Source organism: Opisthocomus hoazin, chromosome 1, assembly GCF_030867145.1.
Source record: "Opisthocomus hoazin isolate bOpiHoa1 chromosome 1, bOpiHoa1.hap1, whole genome shotgun sequence".
Lineage (NCBI taxonomy): Eukaryota > Metazoa > Chordata > Aves > Opisthocomiformes > Opisthocomidae > Opisthocomus > Opisthocomus hoazin.
In genome coordinates, this window is record NC_134414.1 from 14871843 (window position 1) to 14892760 (window position 20918).

Below are 20918 nucleotides of genomic sequence, written 5' to 3' on the forward strand. Positions count from 1 at the left end.
GCCATCTTAGAAAAATAACTGTTGCTTAGAGTCCCTGTCTCTTGTTTTTGCAGTCTCCAAGCAGGTAAAATTCCTAAATTCAGGAGCTGAAAAATAAAAGCAGACTTTTCAGGAATTGCTCCTGTTGGAAATGCTGATCTAATCGAACAAAGGCCTTAAAAATTTAAATATAATTATGTTTTAGCACAATAGGTTTGTAGAACTAAATGAAATACCTCTATGTCCAAATTTTTTTTTGTAAGCTGACCACGTCTGTCCAGTATCTTGCATACTTGAGCTACTTTCTCAAAGTGCTCAGTATCATCCTGCATGAAATACGCAAGAAAATGCTGGTATGGTAAATGAGTATAAATATAATCTTATATACAGTTGCTCCTCCCCCCCCAGGTGAGACATATCTGCAGAAATGAAGAAATGACAGAAGCACAAAAGCCTGATGGGATTGATAGAACTGACTTTTTCCAAGTCTCAGAAAACCGCCAGCAAGAGAATTCACAGTGCATCAGTGCAACTGAGCAAACTGGTAAGGCTTTTTAGTGTTTTCTATTATAAGCTTTCTCATTTTGCAGTTGAGATGGAGCTGTCTTCCATCTCCCCAAGTTAATTTGATGTGTATATATTATTGCAACATGCAAAACTTTGTTTTACAGAACAGTCGGAGAAAGTTCTATGTAGAGAACAGAAATTGAGATCTTCCAAACCACCTGTGACAAAAGTCAGGCTAGGGCTTGATTTGAAACAACATGAACTTAGTGTCATACCAGAGGTAGATACACCAAAGAGCTGCAACATTTCTTTTGCAGGTAAAATATGTTTTATATCCATATATATATATATATAAAATAAATGCTGCTGTTCCTGAGAAATACAGTTTGGAGGAAATTAATCTTTTCTGAAGAGTCTGAGATGATTGATTATGAAGTAATAACTGATAGTGTTGCCTTTTTTAAGGTATAATTTGTATACTAGCGAAGTGAATTATAGTTGATAAAAGCTTATCCTGTCAGTGTCTGTCTGGAAAATCGAAACAATTTCACCAAGAAAAGAAAATTCACTGTAATTCCATGACCTAAGTTCCCTGTTGATTTTTCTGTTGGGCAGGGTCTGTGTTAACAGACAATTGTACAATAATTATGAAGAGAACTGTAAAAGTTGATGGACACAGTGTTTAAAGGTTTTACCTTTTGAGCATAACAAGAAAGTGAGTGTGAAATCTTTTAAATGAGGAGTTAGTATCAAGTTATCAAGTTTCTACAGAAATTTCTAGCTGTATTTTTAGGTTTCTTTTCAGTAGCAACTCTTCATAAAAATTTCAGAGAGCAATCACACAAAACACTTCTCATTTTCAAAGTAAGTTTGTTACAGTCTGCACGCAATGCTTTCTATTTCTCTGTGAAGAACGGTAGTTAACAGGTACAACAAACTGATGTTTTCTGATTGTAAACATTTAATTGTGTATTTTACAGAAGTTTTAATATTGTTCCAATGCTTTTAAAAGGGCTAAGCAGAACAATCTGAATAATTATAGGCATGTCAGGCTGGCATTCATCTTGAGCAAAATAATGAAATATGGGGCATTTTTTAGTTAAAGGAAAGTAATTAATGCTAGTCAGGATCAGTGTATGCAGAGTAATTCTTGTTGTACCAATTTGGCATCTTGATTAAACAGCAAGTTTCGATGGTGAAAGATTTGCTTGAAGAATATGTTTATATTCTCAAAAGCACTTGGCTTAGCATTACACATCTTAATTAAAAAAAAAAAAAGTAAAAAAATCAAAATACATACCAAAAAAAATTTCTGACATATTATCCAGTCTAATTCTGGAGTAGGGAATACTCATTTGCTGTGTAATCCTATTATGACCCACAGATGATTTATCTGTGTTATCAAACCATTGGTCACGGTAGGTAGCAAAAAAAGTTGAACTTGAGGGTTTTTTTATTGGATTGGATGACCAAAAATGTAACTTCTGGATTTGGAAAAATTACTGAAAGATTTGGTGGATTTGCTATGTGGAAAAACTTGTTTTAATTTTTTGGAAGAAATATTTTATTTGAGTTAGGAATTATTTTTTGAGATGTCTGTGATGTGTATAATCTTTCAACCTGTATAATCAATAGACTGTGTAATGCAAAAATTTTTACTGATACGGCTAACTTTATTAAAATGAAGCACTGTATGAATTCAGGTGGTTATTTCTGTAGAATGTGCATCTTAGTGTTTCTCATGAAGTGCAAAACTCTGCATTTCTATACCTAAACTGATTACCAAGGTTTTAAATCCAGATAAAACAGATTCTGTTGGTGGGGAATCTTCTCCCATTTCAACCATTGGAGAGTTTGCGTATGTGAAATGTTACAGTCGTGCCCTTCATGAAGGAGGCAGGTTACCTGTGAGGATAACAAACTATGAGGAACAAATCTTTAATAGAAGTCCAAGGCAAAGGAAACAGCCAACTAGATTATTACAAGAGGTTCTGCTGCTGACTGCTGAAAATTCGTCCGATTCAGGTGAGGAAATCCTTTTCAGCACTGCTAATTTTACTGTTATTTATTTGTAGCATATGACCTCACTTGTTAAAGAAAATGCAGTAGTATTTAAATACTGTTTAAGTGTAAAAAAGGGTGTTTCAATAAGCAGGTCTCTCAGAATAACTGAGTTTTTATCTTTTTTTCTGTGATCCATTACCATTCCATTAACAAAACTCCACACTGCAGTAAACTTTATTGCTAGTCAACAGTTTCTCATCCAAGGTGTGTGCTCTGTATCTGTACCTTGTAGCATTGTCTGTAAAGAAACTTCTTTCGTACTGCATGATTGCCCTGCCCTTACAAGCAGAATCCCATGCATGTATTTTGTATTATGTATTTGAGGAGCTACTGGAGAGAGTCCAGCGGAGGGCTACGAGGATGATGAGGGGAGTGGAGCATCTCTCCTACGAGGAAAGGCTGAGGGAGCTGGGCTTGTTTAGCCTGAAGAAGAGAAGGCTGAGAGGGGACCTTAGAAATGCCTCCAAATATCTGCAGGGTGGGTGTCAGGAGGACACGGCCAAACTATTTCCAGTGGTGCCCAGTGACAGGACAAGGGGCAATGGGCACAAACTGAAACATAGGAAGATCCGTCTGAACACGAGGAAGAACTTCTTCCCTCTGAGGGTGATGGAGCACTGGAACAGGCTGCCCAGGGAGGTTGTGGAGTCTCCTTCTGTGGAGATATTCAAGACGCGCCTGGACAAGGTCCTGTGCAGCCTACTGTAGGCGACCCTGCTTTGTCAAGGGGGGTTGAACTAGATGACCCACAGAGGTCCCTTCTATGAGCACACCCAGGTCCCTCTCCACAGAGCTACTCTCCAGCAGGTCCACCCCAAGCCTGTACTGATGCATGGGGTTGTTCCTCCCCAGGTGCAGGACCCTGCATTTGCCCTTGTTGAACCTCATCAGGTTCCTCTCTGCCCAACTTTCCAGCCTGTCCAGGTCTCTCTGAATGGCAGCACAGCCTTCCGGTGTATCCACCACTCCTCCCAGTTTGGTGTCATCAGCAAGCTTGCTGAGGGTACATTCTAACTCTTCATCCAGATCATTGATGAAGAAGTTAAACAAGACTGGGCCCAGTACTGACCCCTGGGGGACACCACTTGTTACCAGCCTCCAACTAGACTCAGCGCCGCTGATGACAACCCTCTGAGTTCTGCCATTCAGGCAGTTCTCTATCCACTTCACCGACCACTCATCCAGCCCACACTTCCTGAGTTTAGTTTGTGAATGTTCAAAATAGTTTTGTTACAGGGTTGTTCACACCTACTAAGCATGTTATGGGTGGCTTGACTGGCTTTGTAAAAGGACAAAGCTGTCTAATCATAGGAAAACAGAGAAAGTGGATTGCTAAGAAGTTTTTAAAGAGATTGGACTAACAAGTGGATGTCGAGGTTTTCAATTCCTACTGTTCTTCCCTGCCTGTACAAATTCACCTTGTCTCCCTAGTCTTGGAATAATTTTAACTCAGAGGCTCCAGTACTTTCAGTTGCAATGCTCTTGCTTCTCTTCAAATTTCCTGCAGATGGAAATGCAGTTTATCATCACTATAACTGAGAAATGCTGTGTCAGACTGGCTGGGAACTGGTACACAATGTTTGCAAAACATTTACTGAAGCAATTTGAAGCTTAATACCAGATGAAAGTGTCTCATGGTCATGTACAGTTTTCAGTATCCATCTAAAATAAACACATTCGTAGAGCTGCAAAGGAGTTTTCAGCAACTTTGTTACCTTACGTGTGTATCTTTACAAGAAATATAGCTATCTAATATGCACTTTCTGGTTGCTGGAAATTTCATCGATGCCCCAAATCTTAAGATAACTTCATTTATTTTGTGTGGAGACATCCTTTTCAATTCAGTCAGGATTTACTAGGAGTTGAAGTTGTGTTGAATAAGTGTATAGAAGCTCATTTTCTTTCAACTGCTTCCTTTAATTCTCATAATGCTATTTTTGAAATACACCTCTATTTAAACTTAAATTATCACTCAAGAATTTTGTATTTTTTAACAGTATTTGAAGAAAAGACTTGTATTTTTCCGAGTAAGTTGTAGAAGCATTGCTAGATCAGCCGTTGACAAATGATTATAAAATACCTTGGTGTAGTCTTTTTACAGTAGTGAGTATTATAGATGAACAGTGCAGTGGTTTATGTAAGAAGATTAGGAAACTTTAAGTGAACAATTTTATTTATTAAAAAAAAGCAAAGCTTTCTGTGATTATATACTTAAGAGGACTGCCCTCTTGAGCAGTTCAACAGCCAAAACTGTCAACACTATCTCTGTGAGTTGAAGGCTGTGAAGCACTCTGTGATGCTTTCCGTAACTAGTGCAGTATCTTCAGCAAGAAAATCTGAAGTCCATGTTAAATAGAAAGCTTCTGAAGGGGAAATTTAAGGTGCATTTTAAGTTGCTACCTATGAAAGTAGCTTTGGGGTTTTTTGGGTTTGTGTTTTGGTGGTTTTTTTTTACTGCTTGATTCAAACTAGAACACGTTTGCAGTTTTCCCATCTTTTCAAGACGCAATTGTATCTAAAGTTGAGAGCAAAGAAGTGCTTTATGTGTGTGATCTTTGACCTCATTCTTTTAAGTTTCTGCCTCCAATCAAATAATGTGAAGCTTTACAATTGGAGTTGTACTGCTTTTGTGATTGTAGAACCACTAGATGTGCACAAATCCTATTAATCACTGCTTACATGCTTTTTCAAAAGAAAGTGTTAAAGATAAAAAGAGAAGTGTTATACAGGTTCTTATGAAGATCAACTTGGTAAATATGCTTGGATTCTTTGTCAACAAAGGTGAGCTTCCTTGCATATGATACTTGTCCCTGGGTAACAGGCCACTGTTTAATTTTTTTTTCATTTCTATAATTAGCTGTATTTCTTTCTTACAGTTATTACAAGAAGAAAAATAACTTTAACCCTCTCAAGTTTAGAAGCAGACATGTCTGAACTTAAAACCAGTCTTCAGGTCTGCTTCTCATTAGGGGAGGATGAATCCCTGGGCTTGGGATGAAGTGGTTACGAGTCCTGCACAAACTGATGGGCTGGTTGGCAGCCAGAGAGAGCAGGTAACCGCTAAGGTGATGTTGCAGCAAGTGCCACCAGTGAGGTGAAGATTTGGATTGCTCTCTCTTACCGTGCCACTCTGATGTATGACAAGATGAGTTAGGAACTCTGGACAATCGATATTTCTTCTTCCCAATCCAATTTGGTTAAAATGGGCTAATAGAATGCAAATTGTTAATATGGAATTGCAGACTAACCATGCAAAAGAGACAGGCAGTTTAATGGCATAAACCTAATTTCCTTAGAAAGTCAGCCTGAAAATAGTGGCTAGATTTCATACGTGCATCTCTTTCACAGTTCTCATTCATTACATATCAACAGGCTTTTCTCTCTTTACTCATCTTCATCTTTAACTGTCCCCTTGAGCAGTGTTCCAGATGTGGTTATTTTCAGGTATTGCTACCCTATACAGAGGTATTATTCCAAGCATGATAATTTTTCGTGTGGTCCAAGCTAACATATTTTGATTTATTTTTGGTAATCCCATATATTTGTTCACAATTCATTCTTGTGACAGTGTCTTATCCATCACCAATTTAGCAAATTAACATGGAGTACAACTTTTTGTTGTTTGTCTACGCCGTTGGATTTGGGCTAATTCCTGTTTTATTGTTGTCTTCACTGAGTGTTTTGTCATTCAAGCTTTTGTCTTTCAAATTGCACCCTAAATTAATTGCTGCTATTTTACTGCAATTACTGTTGGGGGGGAGAAAAAAAAAAAAGGCAGCTTTCTGGGTGTTACAGACTTGATTTTTAAACACAATTTCTTTGTCACAGTGTGGTGACCAGGAGGTTTAAACATTAAAGTCCCATGTTGATTCAAGAAGCTGTGAGGAACAAGAACTTTGCACTATTATTTTGGAGGGAGGAGAGACGAATAAAAACCCCTCCTTTATGAGTCACCAAATACAGGGGTTTTTTAAAGGATATTAATGTAATAGTCATGAGATATGAGCATGTTGTATTTTAAATGAAATTATTTGGTTTATAGTATGAAATTGCTTCGGTTCGTCTCTTGTGTTAATATCACAGAACAATGGAGGCTATTACAGTGTAGTAATGAAACACTTCTAGCATAGCTCTTCATAGAATTTATATAGAAGAGAGTATTAAATGCTTGAATCTCATCTCATATGTATCCTAAATTACTGTCTGTCATGCTGATATCCTTTAGAAAATGAGATCATTTATTCCAGAAAAATATCTAATCTTGATGTAAAGTTATTGGGAAATGGAGAATTTTTTGGTAGCTTGTTCTGGCATTTAATTTTTGATCAAATTATAAAAGAAGTGGTCTGTTTCCAGTTTCTGAATGTCTGGCAGCCATTTTCAGCCACTGCTGCTTGTTGTTACTTTATTTGAGTTTAGAAATCTTTTGTGCTGTGCTCTTTTTCTCCTGTGGAGATATGTAAATACCAAGAGATGATATGATGGCAATTTTCATGCTGATTCAAGGAATTTTTTTCAAGGCCTTGCTTGGTTTCAGGATTCTCTGTATCCTGTATTCTGCTCCAGAGAGGAAGAGCAGATGTGTGCAGTGTTTATAGACTCACTCACACTGCTGCCACATCCAGCTAAGGAGCTTGCTGCCACCTTGTTCTGCTCAGCCTTAAAGGTTATTTTTCCTGTGAACCTGAAGACCTTTGTCACATACTTGGCAGAGAAGGGATCAGAAACCAGTGTTCTGTGCTCTTAGATTTATAATTTTATCTGTAATGGAACAGTGTTGTTTAACAGACACAGCTTTGCAGGAGGTTGAGGTAATTTTTACCGTTGTAGTGCTACTGCGCTTTCCTATCATTCCTCCACTCTTCATATTATTTGCAATTTCTGTTGCCAACGCCTCTGTTCAGTTACCAGTCAAAATGTCATAAATGATCAGGATCAAGCCCGCTAGAAGTTTCTGGAGAATGGGGGGGGGGGCAGGGGGAGAAGCCTTTATTACCCTTCATTTTGAGGTCAAACAGTTAGCATTTAATGTAATAACATAGTAAATTAATTAAAATAAGTTAACTTCTCTTTTAATCCAAATACATATATTTTAGATGCATTTCCTTTCATGTCTTGTACTTTCTCCTAGAAGACTACTAGCTGATAGTGGCTGCAGGAAACCTTAGATTTTCCACCCCTGCCCCCAAAATGAGTTTCAAAATGTTTTGTATAGATTGAGATACGTAAGTATCCCATCATATAGATACTTCACTGGTGTTGCCTCAGAGGAAACCTCTCCCCCCTTTTTTGTATAGTAGTAGAAATGGAACAACTAGACTCCACTTTGCAGTAAGAAATTGAGTTTCAACTTATACAAGTTACAAACTAGTGTTAGGATTCTCAAAATATTACCACATCTGAGTAAGTAGAGAGTCTTACAAATGCTGGGGATTTGAAATGTCGCTGTCGCTAGCAGCCCTTGTAGAATTGTGAGAAAACATATCTACTTCACTTATACTGTGTACTTTCAGTTTAGTATTTAGCACTTCTTTCTTGAAAATTATTACTGGAAATATGAATACTTATTTCAGAATTGTTTGCAATTAATTTACAATCTGAGAATTGTCAAACTTTGAAAGTGCTTGTCAGCACTAAATACAGAAATTGCATTTTTCCAGTGCTGCTATGCTGCTGCTTTTATACAGATACTGATCACACTTATTTTATACGTAAGAGAATTATGACAAAGGTGATTCAGTTCCATAGTAGTAGTCATGCTGTAGTTAAGTAATTCAGTGTTTCTGATTTCTGCGATTTACTTAGAATGTGTATTTTCTTTGTAATCACGGTAACAGTAGAGGGCAAAAGATTCCCCCCACCCCAATTAAATGATTGTAGTAACACTAGCAAAGCCATGTTTCATTCTGCAGAGCCAAAGTGTGAATTTCAAGCTCTCCCTGCGTGCTCTGCAGAAAGCAGTGGTGCTAGGTAGAAATTTTAGGAAGGCTGGTCAAGGAGAACTGCTGGTTGCCAATTAAATTGGTGGTACAGTGAAGCAGAAAGTATGTTGTAGGTGAGAAGAAAGTGATAAGGATGGGTCAAATCAGTGCCCTGATAGTGAGGACAGCAGCAGTTGAGTGTTACTGCCATCTGATGTTCAAAAAATAAAATTGCTAACTATGGACCTGAAAGTTGCTTTCTGTTCGTTATTGCTTCTGTTACATTTGTGTTCAGTCCAGTCCCAGGATTCTCAAGTGGCTCAAGATTCACCAGTTCTTGCCACTGAAGCTGGAGAGGGAGTTACAACACGTTCCGGAGCATCATTCAGACTTGATGATACGGTTAGTCACATCAAAATAACCATAATGTAACGTACTCTTCATTTTGTGATGGCATCTTTCTGTCTCATATTGGGGGTCTTAGACTGGGTGCGGTGTTCTGGATGCAGCAGTAGACCGAGCACCAGGTAGAGAGGTAGCCTACTGCCTATATTGCTTTTCGTACAGCGCAGGGTGCTGTTGCCTCTCTTCACTGTCGGGGCACACCATGGGCTTACGCTCAGCTCGCTGTCTGCCCAGCCCTTGTTCACAGGGCTGCTCTCCGGGCAGGCCCCAGTTTGGGCTGGCACAAGGGGTTCTTCCTCCCCAGCTGCTGGACTTGGCGTTTGCTCGTGCTGAGTTTCGTAACCTTGCCGTAGGGCCAGCCTCATGAGGTCCCTCTAGATGTCAGCCCTGCCACGTAGGGTGTTGGGTGATCCTCCCAATTTAGTGTTATCTGCAAACTTGATAGGAGTATGGTTTCACCTTCTCCGGGTCACTGCCAAAAGTGTTAAGGAGGACAGGTCCTAGGAAGGAGCCCTGTCGTACTCTGCTTGTGTCCCCCCTCTCCAGGCAGACTGTGACCCTTAAATCGCTGTTCGCAGTGCCTGGTTGTACAGCCAGTTTTTTACCCGTCTTGTAGCCCATCCATCCAGGTTGTGGCATGCAAACTGGGATACAAGAATGTTGTGAGAGACAGCATCAAAAGCTTTGCCAAAATCAACACCAATGACTTCCCCTGCTTCTCCCTCGCCCAAAGATCCCATGGTTTTGTCAGAAGATAAAAACAGTATTTAAAGAATGTTATATATAATGTGTGTATATAACATTACTTTTAAATGTACACGTTTTATATGTGTATGTTAAACATCTTTATGTAAGGTCACATATAGTGAAAAATGTAGGAGAAGGGTTTCTTAGACTTTTGTGGTTTTTTTCTAAGTGCACGTTTTAATTTGGTGTTTTGACATTTAATTCTTAAAAATTTGAAAGTACAAGAGCCCTCATTCTGTTTTGTGACTTTGTAGAGTGTACCTCAAAATTAAGGAACACAACATTTTAGAGTATTCTGTATATTTTTTCATCTAATTTCGTAGAATTAGGTTTTTAAGTCACTCCTGTACGCAAAAGGCTCAGTATTGTGAGTACTTGTAAATTTCCTGAGTTCTTCATGTATTGCATATATGTCCTCTGAGATCTACAATTCTCCTGAAGTGGATCTGTGATGAGAAATAGCCAAATCTGACCACCAGAAGACAAAATAATCTTCCAGGTGTCATGATTTATATGCAGTTCTGAGAGGCTCTATAATAGTGTGTGTGTGTGCGTGTGTGCACGTGTGTGTGTTGAGGGGAGGGGGCTGTTGGGGAGTGGTGAGTTTGGGACAGGGGTGTGAATGGTTTGTGTTGAGCAATGATGAGTCTTTATTTGCCTGACTGTGCAAAACATGAAGGCTTCTACACTTGAACTGAGCTCAGAATAAAATGGGTGGGTTTAAAGCTTTAATTGTGGACATCCAAACACATGGCAATAGGTGTGTTATTTCGTCCTAGGAAGTCCTTTCTGCAGCAGTATCCATGAACTTGGGCTCAGAGGCTTTCCTGCAAGGAATACCCTGTGATTTATCTTCAACAATTTCCACTGGAAGCCTTTTGACTGGTGAAACATTGGATGTAAGCCCAGTTGACACTGGTAAGTGTTTGGCTTTTGTTGTGCTTGTAGAAGGAAAATTGTGTATTCTCTTTATTTTGTAGCAGAATGGGTCTAACTCGCTGGATATAAGTTCTTCTGAAATAGGCTAATGTGGAACTTCACTTAAGAATTATTAAGGAGTTTTACAGATTTGACTGTAACTAGAATATTTCGTTATGTGCTCATGATTTTTTTACTTTTATAATAGTTTAACCTTATAACACATCAGCTTTGGCAAAGGATATTTTTATTAAGCAACTGTAACACTAGCAGTTTTCAAGTGGCAATTTAAAAAAAAAAAATTGATCCTCAAATGATACACTGATAAAAGTTTTCTAATCAATATGTATCATAGATTGTTACAGAGCTGTGATTGTCCTCTTGCTGTTAAGAGAATTGTTCCAGTATCTGCTTGTCACCATAGTAATTCCTAGTAACTGATTTGTGAAAATGTTGTTTGAATGCTGTATTGACTTTCAACAGTTTTCTGGGAAATATGTGTATATATCCTTTCTTTGCTTGCAGTCTGCCTCTTGATCGTAAGGTAGCTTCTCTTCAAACTGAAAATAATTCCTTTGTAAATATGTAGTTGCTCCTCTGTATACTGACATTATCACTTGTGAACACGGGAAGTGAGTTTGAAAGTGATTTAGATAGTAACCTGTGGATTTATGTACTTCAGGGCTTAATATTGCATTAATCTGACACATATCTGGTCTCATAAGTAACCATATGTGTATATGAGTTATTCCATGTTTATAAACCATTGCATTTTTGAAGACTACAGCTTTTAGTGTGGCCAGCAGGTCGAGGGAGGTTCTCCTTCCCCTCGACACTGCCCTAGGGAGGCCCCATCTGGAGTACTGTGTCCAGTTCTGGGCTCCCCAGTTCAGGAAAGATGAGGAGCTACTGGAGAGTGTCCAGCAGAGAGCTATGAGGATGATGAGGGGACTGGAACATCTCTCCTACGAGGAGAAGCTGAGGGAGCTGGGCTTGTTCAGCCTGAAGAAGAGAAGGCTGAGAGGGGACCTAATATATACTTACAAATATCTGAAGGGTGGGTGTCAGGAGGATGGGGCCAAGATCTTTTCAGTGGTTCCCAGCGACAGGACAAGGGGCAATGGGCACAAACTGAAGCATGGGAAGTTCCGTCTGAACATGAGGAAGAACTTCTTCCCTCTGAGGGTGACGGAGCCCTGGAACAGGCTGCCCAGGGAGGTTGTGGAGTCTCCTTCTCTGGAGATATTCAAGACCCGCCTGGACAAGGTCCTGTGCAGCCTGCTGTAGGTGACCCTGCTTTGTCAGGGGGGGTTGGACTAGATGACCCACAGAGGTCCCTTCCAACCCCTACCATTCTGTGATTCTGTGATTTTAAGCCACTGAAATCTCAAGCTGTATTTTAACCCTAATTGTTCTCAACTGGTCAGTGTTATTTTGAGTAATAACCTTCATAACTCATGTGACAAGCCTGTGTTTTATTGATGCAGGAAAGCTAAGGCAAATTCTAAGGTAATTTGTTTGTAACTTTTCTCTTCTATTGTTTTTTAGTTGTGGAAGAAAAATACCAAAGGTTTTGGTTACTTAGCTACACAAATAAATTTTTCAAGTCTAGCTGTGTCTTCACTGTACGCTCAGTGCTTAATAATGACCTTTTCTGATAGCTTTGTGCAATTCTTCTCTACGAGTATGGACAAAGAGGGCTGGGTGTGCTAAACAGGAACACGATTCTGGTTTCCTTGATTCCCTCAGATTTCTTGTGTTGGTATTAAGCAATTTCTGTTTCAAGCATGAATGAAACTACTATTCAATATCACGTTAAAGGATTGACAAATTTATATGCGATAGGAAGTAAAAATATTCTGGCTAGCATAAAATAACAGTAGTACTTTTTTTTCTGATTTTATTGTTTCGGTCTTTCCTAAGTCTACATACTCTAGAAGTGCTGAGCTGTACTGACTGCTACCTAATTAGGTATTATCAACTTGCATCTGTGGTAAGGTTTGTGGGTGCATTGGCAGGAGACAATTAAAGAAACAAAACCTCAGAGCTCTTTACAAATATTTCAGGATATTAAGCAGTGTCTTTTCAGATGACCTCATGTAAGTGTTTTATATGCAAAACTGTGAACATCTAGCTTACTGTTTCAGGATTGTCTTCTGATGGTGGGATAGATCGAATTTTGAGAGAACCAGCAAGCTGCCCTTGGACCTCCTCGCTGCCTTTTACCTTGCAGCAGAGGCAAGAGAATTTGTCTGGAGAATCTGAAACGCGGTTGCCTGAAGGGGAGATGTGCCTTTATAAAGGCAGGCAGATACGGCACATCCTGGGGAAACGTCCTGGAGACTTGAACTCTTACTCAGAGGACAACACACGTTTCCAAGGTATTTGCCATTTTAAAGCATTTTTGTGCTGCACTCTCAGCATACAGAATGAGGATGAGTGTTTTCAATGTTATATGTTAGTTTGTATTATTTATATTCAGCTTAAATTTTTAAAGTCAGTAAGGATTCTACATGCGAGAACTTTGACGCTTTGATGTTCTTCGTGCTTTTCTTTGTGTACATGTCCACATAACATAGTGCAGTGCAACAAAAAGATAGTCGGATCGAGTAGCTGTCTGATCATAGTCTAGTTCTGCACAGCATCCTGCTGCTGTGGCTAGACTGTTAGCTGTGCCAATTCTATCGCTTGTTTATGTACAGCTTGCTCTTCAGGAAGGCAGAGATTCCACAACCCCCTGGGCAACATTTTAACAACTTCCTTTTCTTCTCTTTTTTAATTGTATCCAGCCAGAATTTCCGGTATTCCATCTTGTGTTCGTTACTTTTTTTCTTCACTGAGCATGTTCAAGAAGACTGACTGTGTCTTCTCTATGCTGTCTCTTAGGATGCAGTAGACAGCAGAGATTTCTGTGTCCCTTCTCCCCGCACCCCCAAGCCTTTTAAGATTGACCCAACTCAGTTTTTTAGCTTCTCTTTGACTGTCATGTGCTTTAGCCTTCCTTTAATCAGCTTTGTGGCTCTTCATTGGACTTGCTCCACTGTGTGACTGTCTGTTTTGTTCTGGGAAGCCCGCACTACTACTGATGTCGTCTCACAAGTCTTGAAGAGGGAGCTCTGGGACTTCAGCTTGTCCATTTAAAAAAAAAATGCATCAGTGTAGCACTTTCTTGCCTCTTTTTGTACCTGCATTGTATCGGAGTGAAAGAATTGGATGTTGTAAAGAATTTTTTTTTTACAAGCTAGTATTTGTATACCTGCAGAATTCTCTATGCTTTATTTACTGCATGTAGAAGCAGTGTGTGATATGTCTGGTTTTTCTGAGGGTGGTTGTTTTGGGGGGTTTTGTTTGTTTTTAAAATAACCTCTTTCCTTTATAGCTCTAGCAGCTGAACCTGATTTTCCTGAAATGGAGAGACATTTTGTGAACTTCCATCACCAGCTCTTTCAGCCTTTGGAACCAACTCTTGACTCTGATACTTCATCGTCCTGTTCTCAATACAGAATTTCACAAGACAGCAGAGAATTTAGCAAGGTACTACAGAAAAGCTCTGATGGAGGGAAATACATTGGCTTCCTATTTCTGTAAGATATAAGTGTGTAATCCCTGTACTGTCTTCTGTTGGAAGAAACACAATAATAATTTCTGATATACTGGGGACTGGAAGTGTTTTTGCTGTTTGTAGCAGAGATGTGATCCGAAAATCCAGTATTACCTTTAACTTTTTATCCATCATATTTCTGAGAAAATGAGTCTTAAATCAGGATTTTTTTTTTCTGCTACTAGACTTCAAAATTTTCAACAAAAAGTCAAGACATGTCTACACTGCTAGAAGTGGGAAACTCCAGTTTGAATACACAAAGAAGCTGTCTGCCTTCTAATCTTGAAACAAACAGGCCAAAGAACATTACATCAGAAGAAGAGTCTGTTAAAGAAAATGTTACTCTGGGTACATACAGTATAGTCAGGTCAATGCTTTCAAAATCAGCCTGTTGCCAGTACGTGAATACCAACGCGTCAGGTGGGTTTGCTGTGTTGGAACTGGGAAGGAACTTTCCACTTCTCTCAGCCCTGCTTTGAAACGTTTTAACTCTGCTGATACGCGCTCGCACACTGTCTTCTCCACCACCTTTTAATGGGTAGAACTCCTAAATTTTGTGAAGTTCTTTATTTCCTCAGCAGTTATGACTTTAATACAAAAGCAGTCCTGCATATTCAATTCACTGTAATGCATATGATGTTACTTGTGCAGTAGTTATGATGTCAGTGAAGAAATACCAACTATGGCTGAAACTGTCAGGTTAAGAAGTTCCATAAATTGGTTAAAAACTGTGAGGTACGTGTATCAGAACCTCTCTGATCTTACTCATTTTTCTCTTATACAATGGTGTCCCTCAAGAAACCATTGAATTTTCCTTTTCCACCGTTAAGTCACACCAATAGTCATTATGTACTGCACGCTGTGATATTTGGTCTAATTGTAAAATTGCTTTATCTATCTACAAAATAAAGGGGGGAAGGGAGAGGAAGGAACAAACTTTTAGATTACAATGTAGTAATAAAGTTAGTAGATTAAAAGTTTATGATTCTACAACAGCATTAAGTTAACTGCAGTTCGTAGCAGGAGAAGTATTTTTTAATGTCTTGCAGTTGAATTCAAATTAACTTGACATTTCATGTTTTCTAAAAAAAGGACCTATCTGGAATTCCACATGCAGCTACTAGTAATCGAAATGTTTCTGAAGCTCTTATTTACAAAGAATCTGGCGTTTCAGCATTTTAAGGTGCTCCAACAGAAAGCTGAACAGTAACAGGAAACGCAGCACAACATTTTAAGTCATAGATGTATTTGTAATGTGAATGTTCCTGGTCAGTAATTGTTGTTATTTGCATATATACACATACAATTTTTGGAAACACACACAATTCATATTTAAAGCTGCAAGCAGCTACTCTGTGTCTATTATGCTTCTCTTTCTCATTAGCTGGCAGATGCTGGTACAAAAAAAAAAAGTAATAAAAAATGCCAGAAGAGGCTTATACTTTGAGACTACCTGTGTTCATAGGAAATAGGATTTGAACTTCAAAACATTCTGTTTCTAAATTGCTTATAGAAACAATCTTTGTGCTTTAAATGTGACTGCAATATTTCCCCATCTTTTACATGTCTTTATAATCCCAAACCAATTATTGTTGTGCTTTAAAAGGGGGGAAAAATAACATAAGCAACTGGGTGAACAATTGAAAGCTATTTTGGGTTGTCGGTTTGAGGTAGGTTGATGTGTAAGTCCATCATCTGGAGAGTTTTCTATTGATGGCTGATGTTGCAGTGTAATTCCTCCCTCCCTGTTAACAGCGAGTTATCAGGAGACAGTATTCTTTTCACATGTCAAACCAGATATTTTGTAGGTGTCAAAAAATGCAAAAAAATCTTTAAAGGAAACCGTTAAAGGTTTGTGGTATATTCCTGTGTGTATAAAAAGCCTATTGATAGCATGATGGTGGAGTCGGTGTAACCAATTTTATCAAACTTACATCAGAGGCATATTTAAAAAAATAACCAAAACAGCCCTGTTGTTTGTTTCATATATGCTGTATTGCTGAAATGCCTCCCCAGTAATTAAAATATTGATACCAAATCTTTCTCTTTTCCCAGCCTGTTCTGGAAAGAAAAAAATCTTGTTTTGTATGTGTATATCCTAAGGGAAAGATAATTTAGGCTGCAATATTGTAACTTGTAGAAGCAGCAGTCATTGTTCCAATTTGGATGTTTTATTCTACTTTGAAGAGTTGCTGCCCAAGTAACGGTGTTTTGGTTTGTTTTCTTCCCGTTTTAGAGACTTCATTGGAGGCCCAAAAGGGACTCAGAGGACTTCCATTTACAGAGTATAAATTGTAAAATCCACTGGCTTTCAGTGTAGTTATGTCAGCACCATCACAAAGTGTGTCCCTAGCCAAAGTCTGAGAAGCAACAAAAAGTGTTGTTTCTTGAAGCTGTGTTGTGTACCATGAAGGAATCGTTTGATGTTCCCAGGGATGGGGCATCTCCCACCTCTCTGGGCAACCTGTGCCAGTGGCTCGCCACCATCATTGCCAAAAATTTCTTCCTTATATCTAGTCTGAATCTACCCTCTTTTAGTTTAAAACCATCACCCCTTGTCCTGTTGAGATTTTTAAATCTCGATAAATGTCATAAATAATTTTTAAACAAAACTTTTCTTCCTATTTATTAAACTTATACTTTAATGAAAAGTCTCATTGTGGAGGGACTTTTTAAAGTTGAAATTCTGTTGTGTTACCTAGAATTTTGACTGTCAATTTTTGAAACAGGATCTGAAGAATCTTTTCACCTACTGCAATTAGAATCTACCCTGAGTGATCACTGTCAGAATGCTGATCAGCCAGTGGACCCTAATGCTACGTTACAAAGGTCATTTGAACAAACCCCTGGAATTAAAAAATGGGGCAATGAGAACTGTATTTCATCTGGCAGAGAATACGAAGAACTGGCAAGAAATGTGGAATGTGTTAACCTCCAGTGTTCAATTGAAGATCTGCAAAATGAAAGTCTGAATCCACTGGAAGAGCAAAAATTATCTTATCAGCTAAATTCCACACCAGCTACAGTGGATGAAACTTTCCCTCAACACTTATTAAAACAGACTGCAAGTTCTGAAAAATTACCTGTGGAGGCATTTGGTAAGAAGTATGTGAAGCTTCCAGAAAAACCAGTTCATGTGCATGAGGCAAATAAAGCTGTGGAGCTGGACTCTGAGTGCAACACAAACATAAAGGAGCCAGATCAAGGCTTCCCAGAAGTACAAAAATCTTCGAGAGTTCCCAGAGAAACCGACTTGGAAGACACAAATGTCCATTTACAGGCTGTCGTACTACAAAATGGTCTCTTCCTGGAAAGACATGAAAAACATTCTAATTCTGTGCCCAGAAGCTCACGTCGTATTCCAGTCTGGGTGAGGAAAACAGATTTCCAAAAGCAGTAACTTGTGCAGGCTGCTGCTTTGGGGTGTTTTGTTGCTGCACCATGTTGGTTTAGACCTTTAATTTCTGAAAGCTTGGCAAACATCGATTTTACAATTCTAGTTTGACTTGCATGTTTCCTGGACTTCTGCCCTCCCTACTACTTCTTTCAGATCACAGAATCACAGAATAGTAGGGGTTGGAAGGGACCTCTGTGGGTCATCTAGTCCAACCCCCCTGCCGAAGCAGGGTCACCTACAGCAGGCTGCACAGGACCTTGTCCATAGCACTGAAATAAGCAGCAGTAGCTAAGGTGATCTGGAGGTCCCGTGGTTGTTGGAGGAGCTATGGCATCTCTGCTGCAGCTCCCTGAGCGTCGGTTGGTGCAGCACACGCATCTGTATTGTGTGGCACGGTTGCTTAATGCAACAGCCCCTGTCCCCATTTAGAAGCCTGAAGGAGGTAAATAAATCAGCTAAAGCATAAGCAAGATTAAGGAAATAGCTTTGATATAGGTTTAAAAAAAAATGTTTGCCCTAGAACTAAGTAATTTAAACTTGAGCTGAGTAGAGGAGAGGTGGAGTTTTTGTTATTGCTTGGTTGCTTTGGGTTATTTGTTTGGGTTTTTTTAACACTGGTGTATAATACACAATACTGTGCATTAGACTTGGGTTCCAGGGCTTGCATACATCAAAACCTCAGGCAAAGTGCTCTTTCTGTATTTCATTTATTGCTTGGGGGCAGATTGTCTGTCTTCTGTGTTGAATGAGCCTCCTTTTTCTGACAAGGTAACAGCTGCTGCTATTGCTGGAAATAGTGAAATTTTAAAATTTTATTTTTTTACACTGATGTCTTGCATAATTTATTTTCTAGGAGACTGAGACAGGGCATGGTATTATGGAAGAACCTGAACTCACTCTGATAAGCTCAAATGACATCAGTGTTGCAGAATCAGACATTGAACATGGTAACCAAGAGAAAATTAAGGAGGATAAAGTCAATAACCCAGTGTGTGTGGATCAGTCTCAACTTAATGTTTTTACTGAGGTGAGTCTTTATGATCTAATGTAATTCTGATTTTAACTTAGCCTTAATTGTAATAAGGAGAGGCCCCACTGTAGCAGTTAATCCGTTGTTGCAAATGAGGGAATGTTGGGGTTACCTGAGCTTAGCAAGTATTTGGATCATCTTGGTTTGACGTTATGTTTTCTGGACAGATCTAGTAAAACTTAAATTTGGGCTATTCCTTAACATCACTGCCTTGCCATATCACTGTAGGTAGAGTTTGGGAAGACTGCTACTGCTGAGAAACAGAACCATCTTGCTAGTGTCTGCAAGACTACATTATATATCCCATTAAGTGAAAGATTTGAGTGAGGGGAAAGAGTGGGACAAACCAAAAGCTACAACTAAACAGGATCAAAAAAAGAAAACAAAAAAAATCCCCTACGCAGTAGATCTTAGTTTATGGGGAAAATATGATCAGCTCATCATTCTACCATACTTACCTTGCCTGTGGCATGCTCTTTGCTGTTTGCTTGTATGAAGCAAAAGCCACCAATTACAGAGGGACTGGTTTGTAGTGAGAGAATAATTTGGGCGCTGAAGCAATAAAGTAGAACCCAGTAATGTGTGTCTGTTAGATGAAGAGATTAGATGAAACGATGTTGTGGTTGCAGGAGGCATCTAGAGAAGATCCTGCAAGTGCCTGAGGGTGGGTCTTTATGAAGTGATTGAAATGCAGGTAGGGTGGAGGCTGTACTTCTGCAGTGGGTGTTGCCTCCCAGCTGAGAATGGGAGAAGGAGACACAGCAGGAAGAGTGACAGGGAGATCTAGGGAGAACAGGACGCAAGAGAAAACACATCTGTTGAGATGAAATTATGCAGCTCCGTATTAAGAACAAGCAACTGAAATCTGGTGGACAAAGGGTCTTCAATGGATTTTTTTGAGTTTTAAAATGTTTTTAGAAAGTAGCTTTTTAATACTTACTCCCAGGATCCATTTCTGATGTTCTTGCATCTGCTGTAGAGGCAAAAGAGTATGTCTGTTATTTGCATCGGGTCTGTCCTAGTGGTACAGTACGACCACTCCACTCAAATTTGTGGTATATTTTAAGCTTTTTCAATCGCTGATTCCTTTTGAAACAGGAGAGAGAATTTTTGCCGCTAGCTCCAGATGCAGATTATTCGGTGTTTGTGAGGCCTGACAGTTCTTCCAAGGCCCAGCATCCCAATGATGGTCACTTTCCATCACATCAGACTGCAGGTAATAACACGTAACTTCGATATACTGAAGCTGAGGTAGAGGGGGTCTTTCTTTACAGTATTAAAATCATCAGTAAAATACACCTCTCCTTTGGCGAACATAGAGCTGCTTTTATTTCTGCAAGTGCACCTTGCTGTGCAGGCTTGGTTTGTAGTACATTTGACCCAGGTTTAATGTGTGTCTCACTGACAGGGAAGTAGTGATTTCTTTGCCAGGCTGTCTTTCATGAAAGTTCATAATATCTACAATACATCAGGCGTTTTGTGTTGTAACTACTTAATTTTGAAAATTTCTGTGGTGTTCTATGGTTTGTTGTCATATAATTTATGCACCTTCACTTGGGTTTTTATTTCCTATTAGTCCCCAAGCTCTGTAGCCAAGGAATGTCTTTTTTTTCCTATTCTGCTGATAGTGTGGCATGTCAATAAAATGTTGAACTATTTTTTGTCCAAGATGAACAGCAGTGACATGAAAGACAGAAATTGACACTTAACTGTGTTAGGGTCATCTCAGGTCTTTCATATGTTTTGAGGTATCAGGATGCTTTTGATGCAGTTTATCGCAGTATTTGTCTTGGCAGACCTGCTTACAGTTACGAGACTCCACAGGCCTAAACTGCTGCTTGTTTTGCAAGATGACTCGTGGTTCACAATGTCATTCTCCTAGTGCGATTTACAAAGGTAGTCAGGCTCAGCATTTTGGGAGAAACACATTGAAAGGCACGGCTCCTTGGAGGTGATACTGCTCATTGCTGAAAGCGGAAAACGTTCAGACTTCTCATTTTCTTTCACAGTGATGCTGCTGGAGTTTGCGGCTACACCAGGAAGTTTGCAAGAATCTTTTTTAAAAAGAAAGAAGAACTTCATCCGGAAATCTCTGAAACGAGTAGAAGAAATAAAAAATAAAGAGAGAGAAAGTGAAAAGCTGGAAGTCAGACAGTTTCAAGGAGGAAAGTCTGAGAAGTTAAGCGGGCAAACGGAGTCTTTCTTTGTCTCTGGTAGGTTTACCTGGGGACAAGACATAGCAGTAGATAGCCTTGTAGTTGCTGTTTTCTGTCGAGGAATAGACTGCACATTGGTTGCATCTTTGCTGTTGCAGACTGGGATATTCTTTAATTTGTTTTCTCAGGGATG

General features: G+C 39.2%; 1 protein-coding gene and 1 non-coding gene across 6 annotated transcripts in view; both read left to right on the plus strand.

The window, feature by feature from the left end:
• The window catches only part of CEP295 (centrosomal protein 295), a 45575-nt gene that overhangs the window by 22345 nt on the left and 2312 nt on the right, over positions 1-20918 (plus strand). The window contains exons 15-26 of one of the 5 annotated variants that reach the window (XM_075417333.1): positions 388-523; positions 651-803; positions 2287-2511; positions 8767-8873; positions 10403-10541; positions 12689-12922; positions 13921-14075; positions 14328-14562; positions 16872-17512; positions 18393-18566; positions 19668-19785; positions 20579-20782. In XM_075417333.1, the coding sequence (XP_075273448.1) occupies positions 388-523; positions 651-803; positions 2287-2511; positions 8767-8873; positions 10403-10541; positions 12689-12922; positions 13921-14075; positions 14328-14562; positions 16872-17512; positions 18393-18566; positions 19668-19785; positions 20579-20782 (2521 nt within the window). The remainder of the gene's footprint in view (positions 1-387; positions 524-650; positions 804-2286; positions 2512-8766; positions 8874-10402; positions 10542-12688; positions 12923-13920; positions 14076-14327; positions 14563-16871; positions 17513-18392; positions 18567-19667; positions 19786-20578; positions 20783-20918) is intronic. The other 4 variants (XM_075417340.1, XM_075417345.1, XM_075417357.1 and 1 more) reach the window with 4 other exon arrangements.
• On the plus strand, positions 10067-10150 carry LOC142364376 (small nucleolar RNA U2-19). The gene has a single exon (XR_012766267.1). It is a non-coding gene; the product is annotated as a small nucleolar RNA U2-19 (small nucleolar RNA).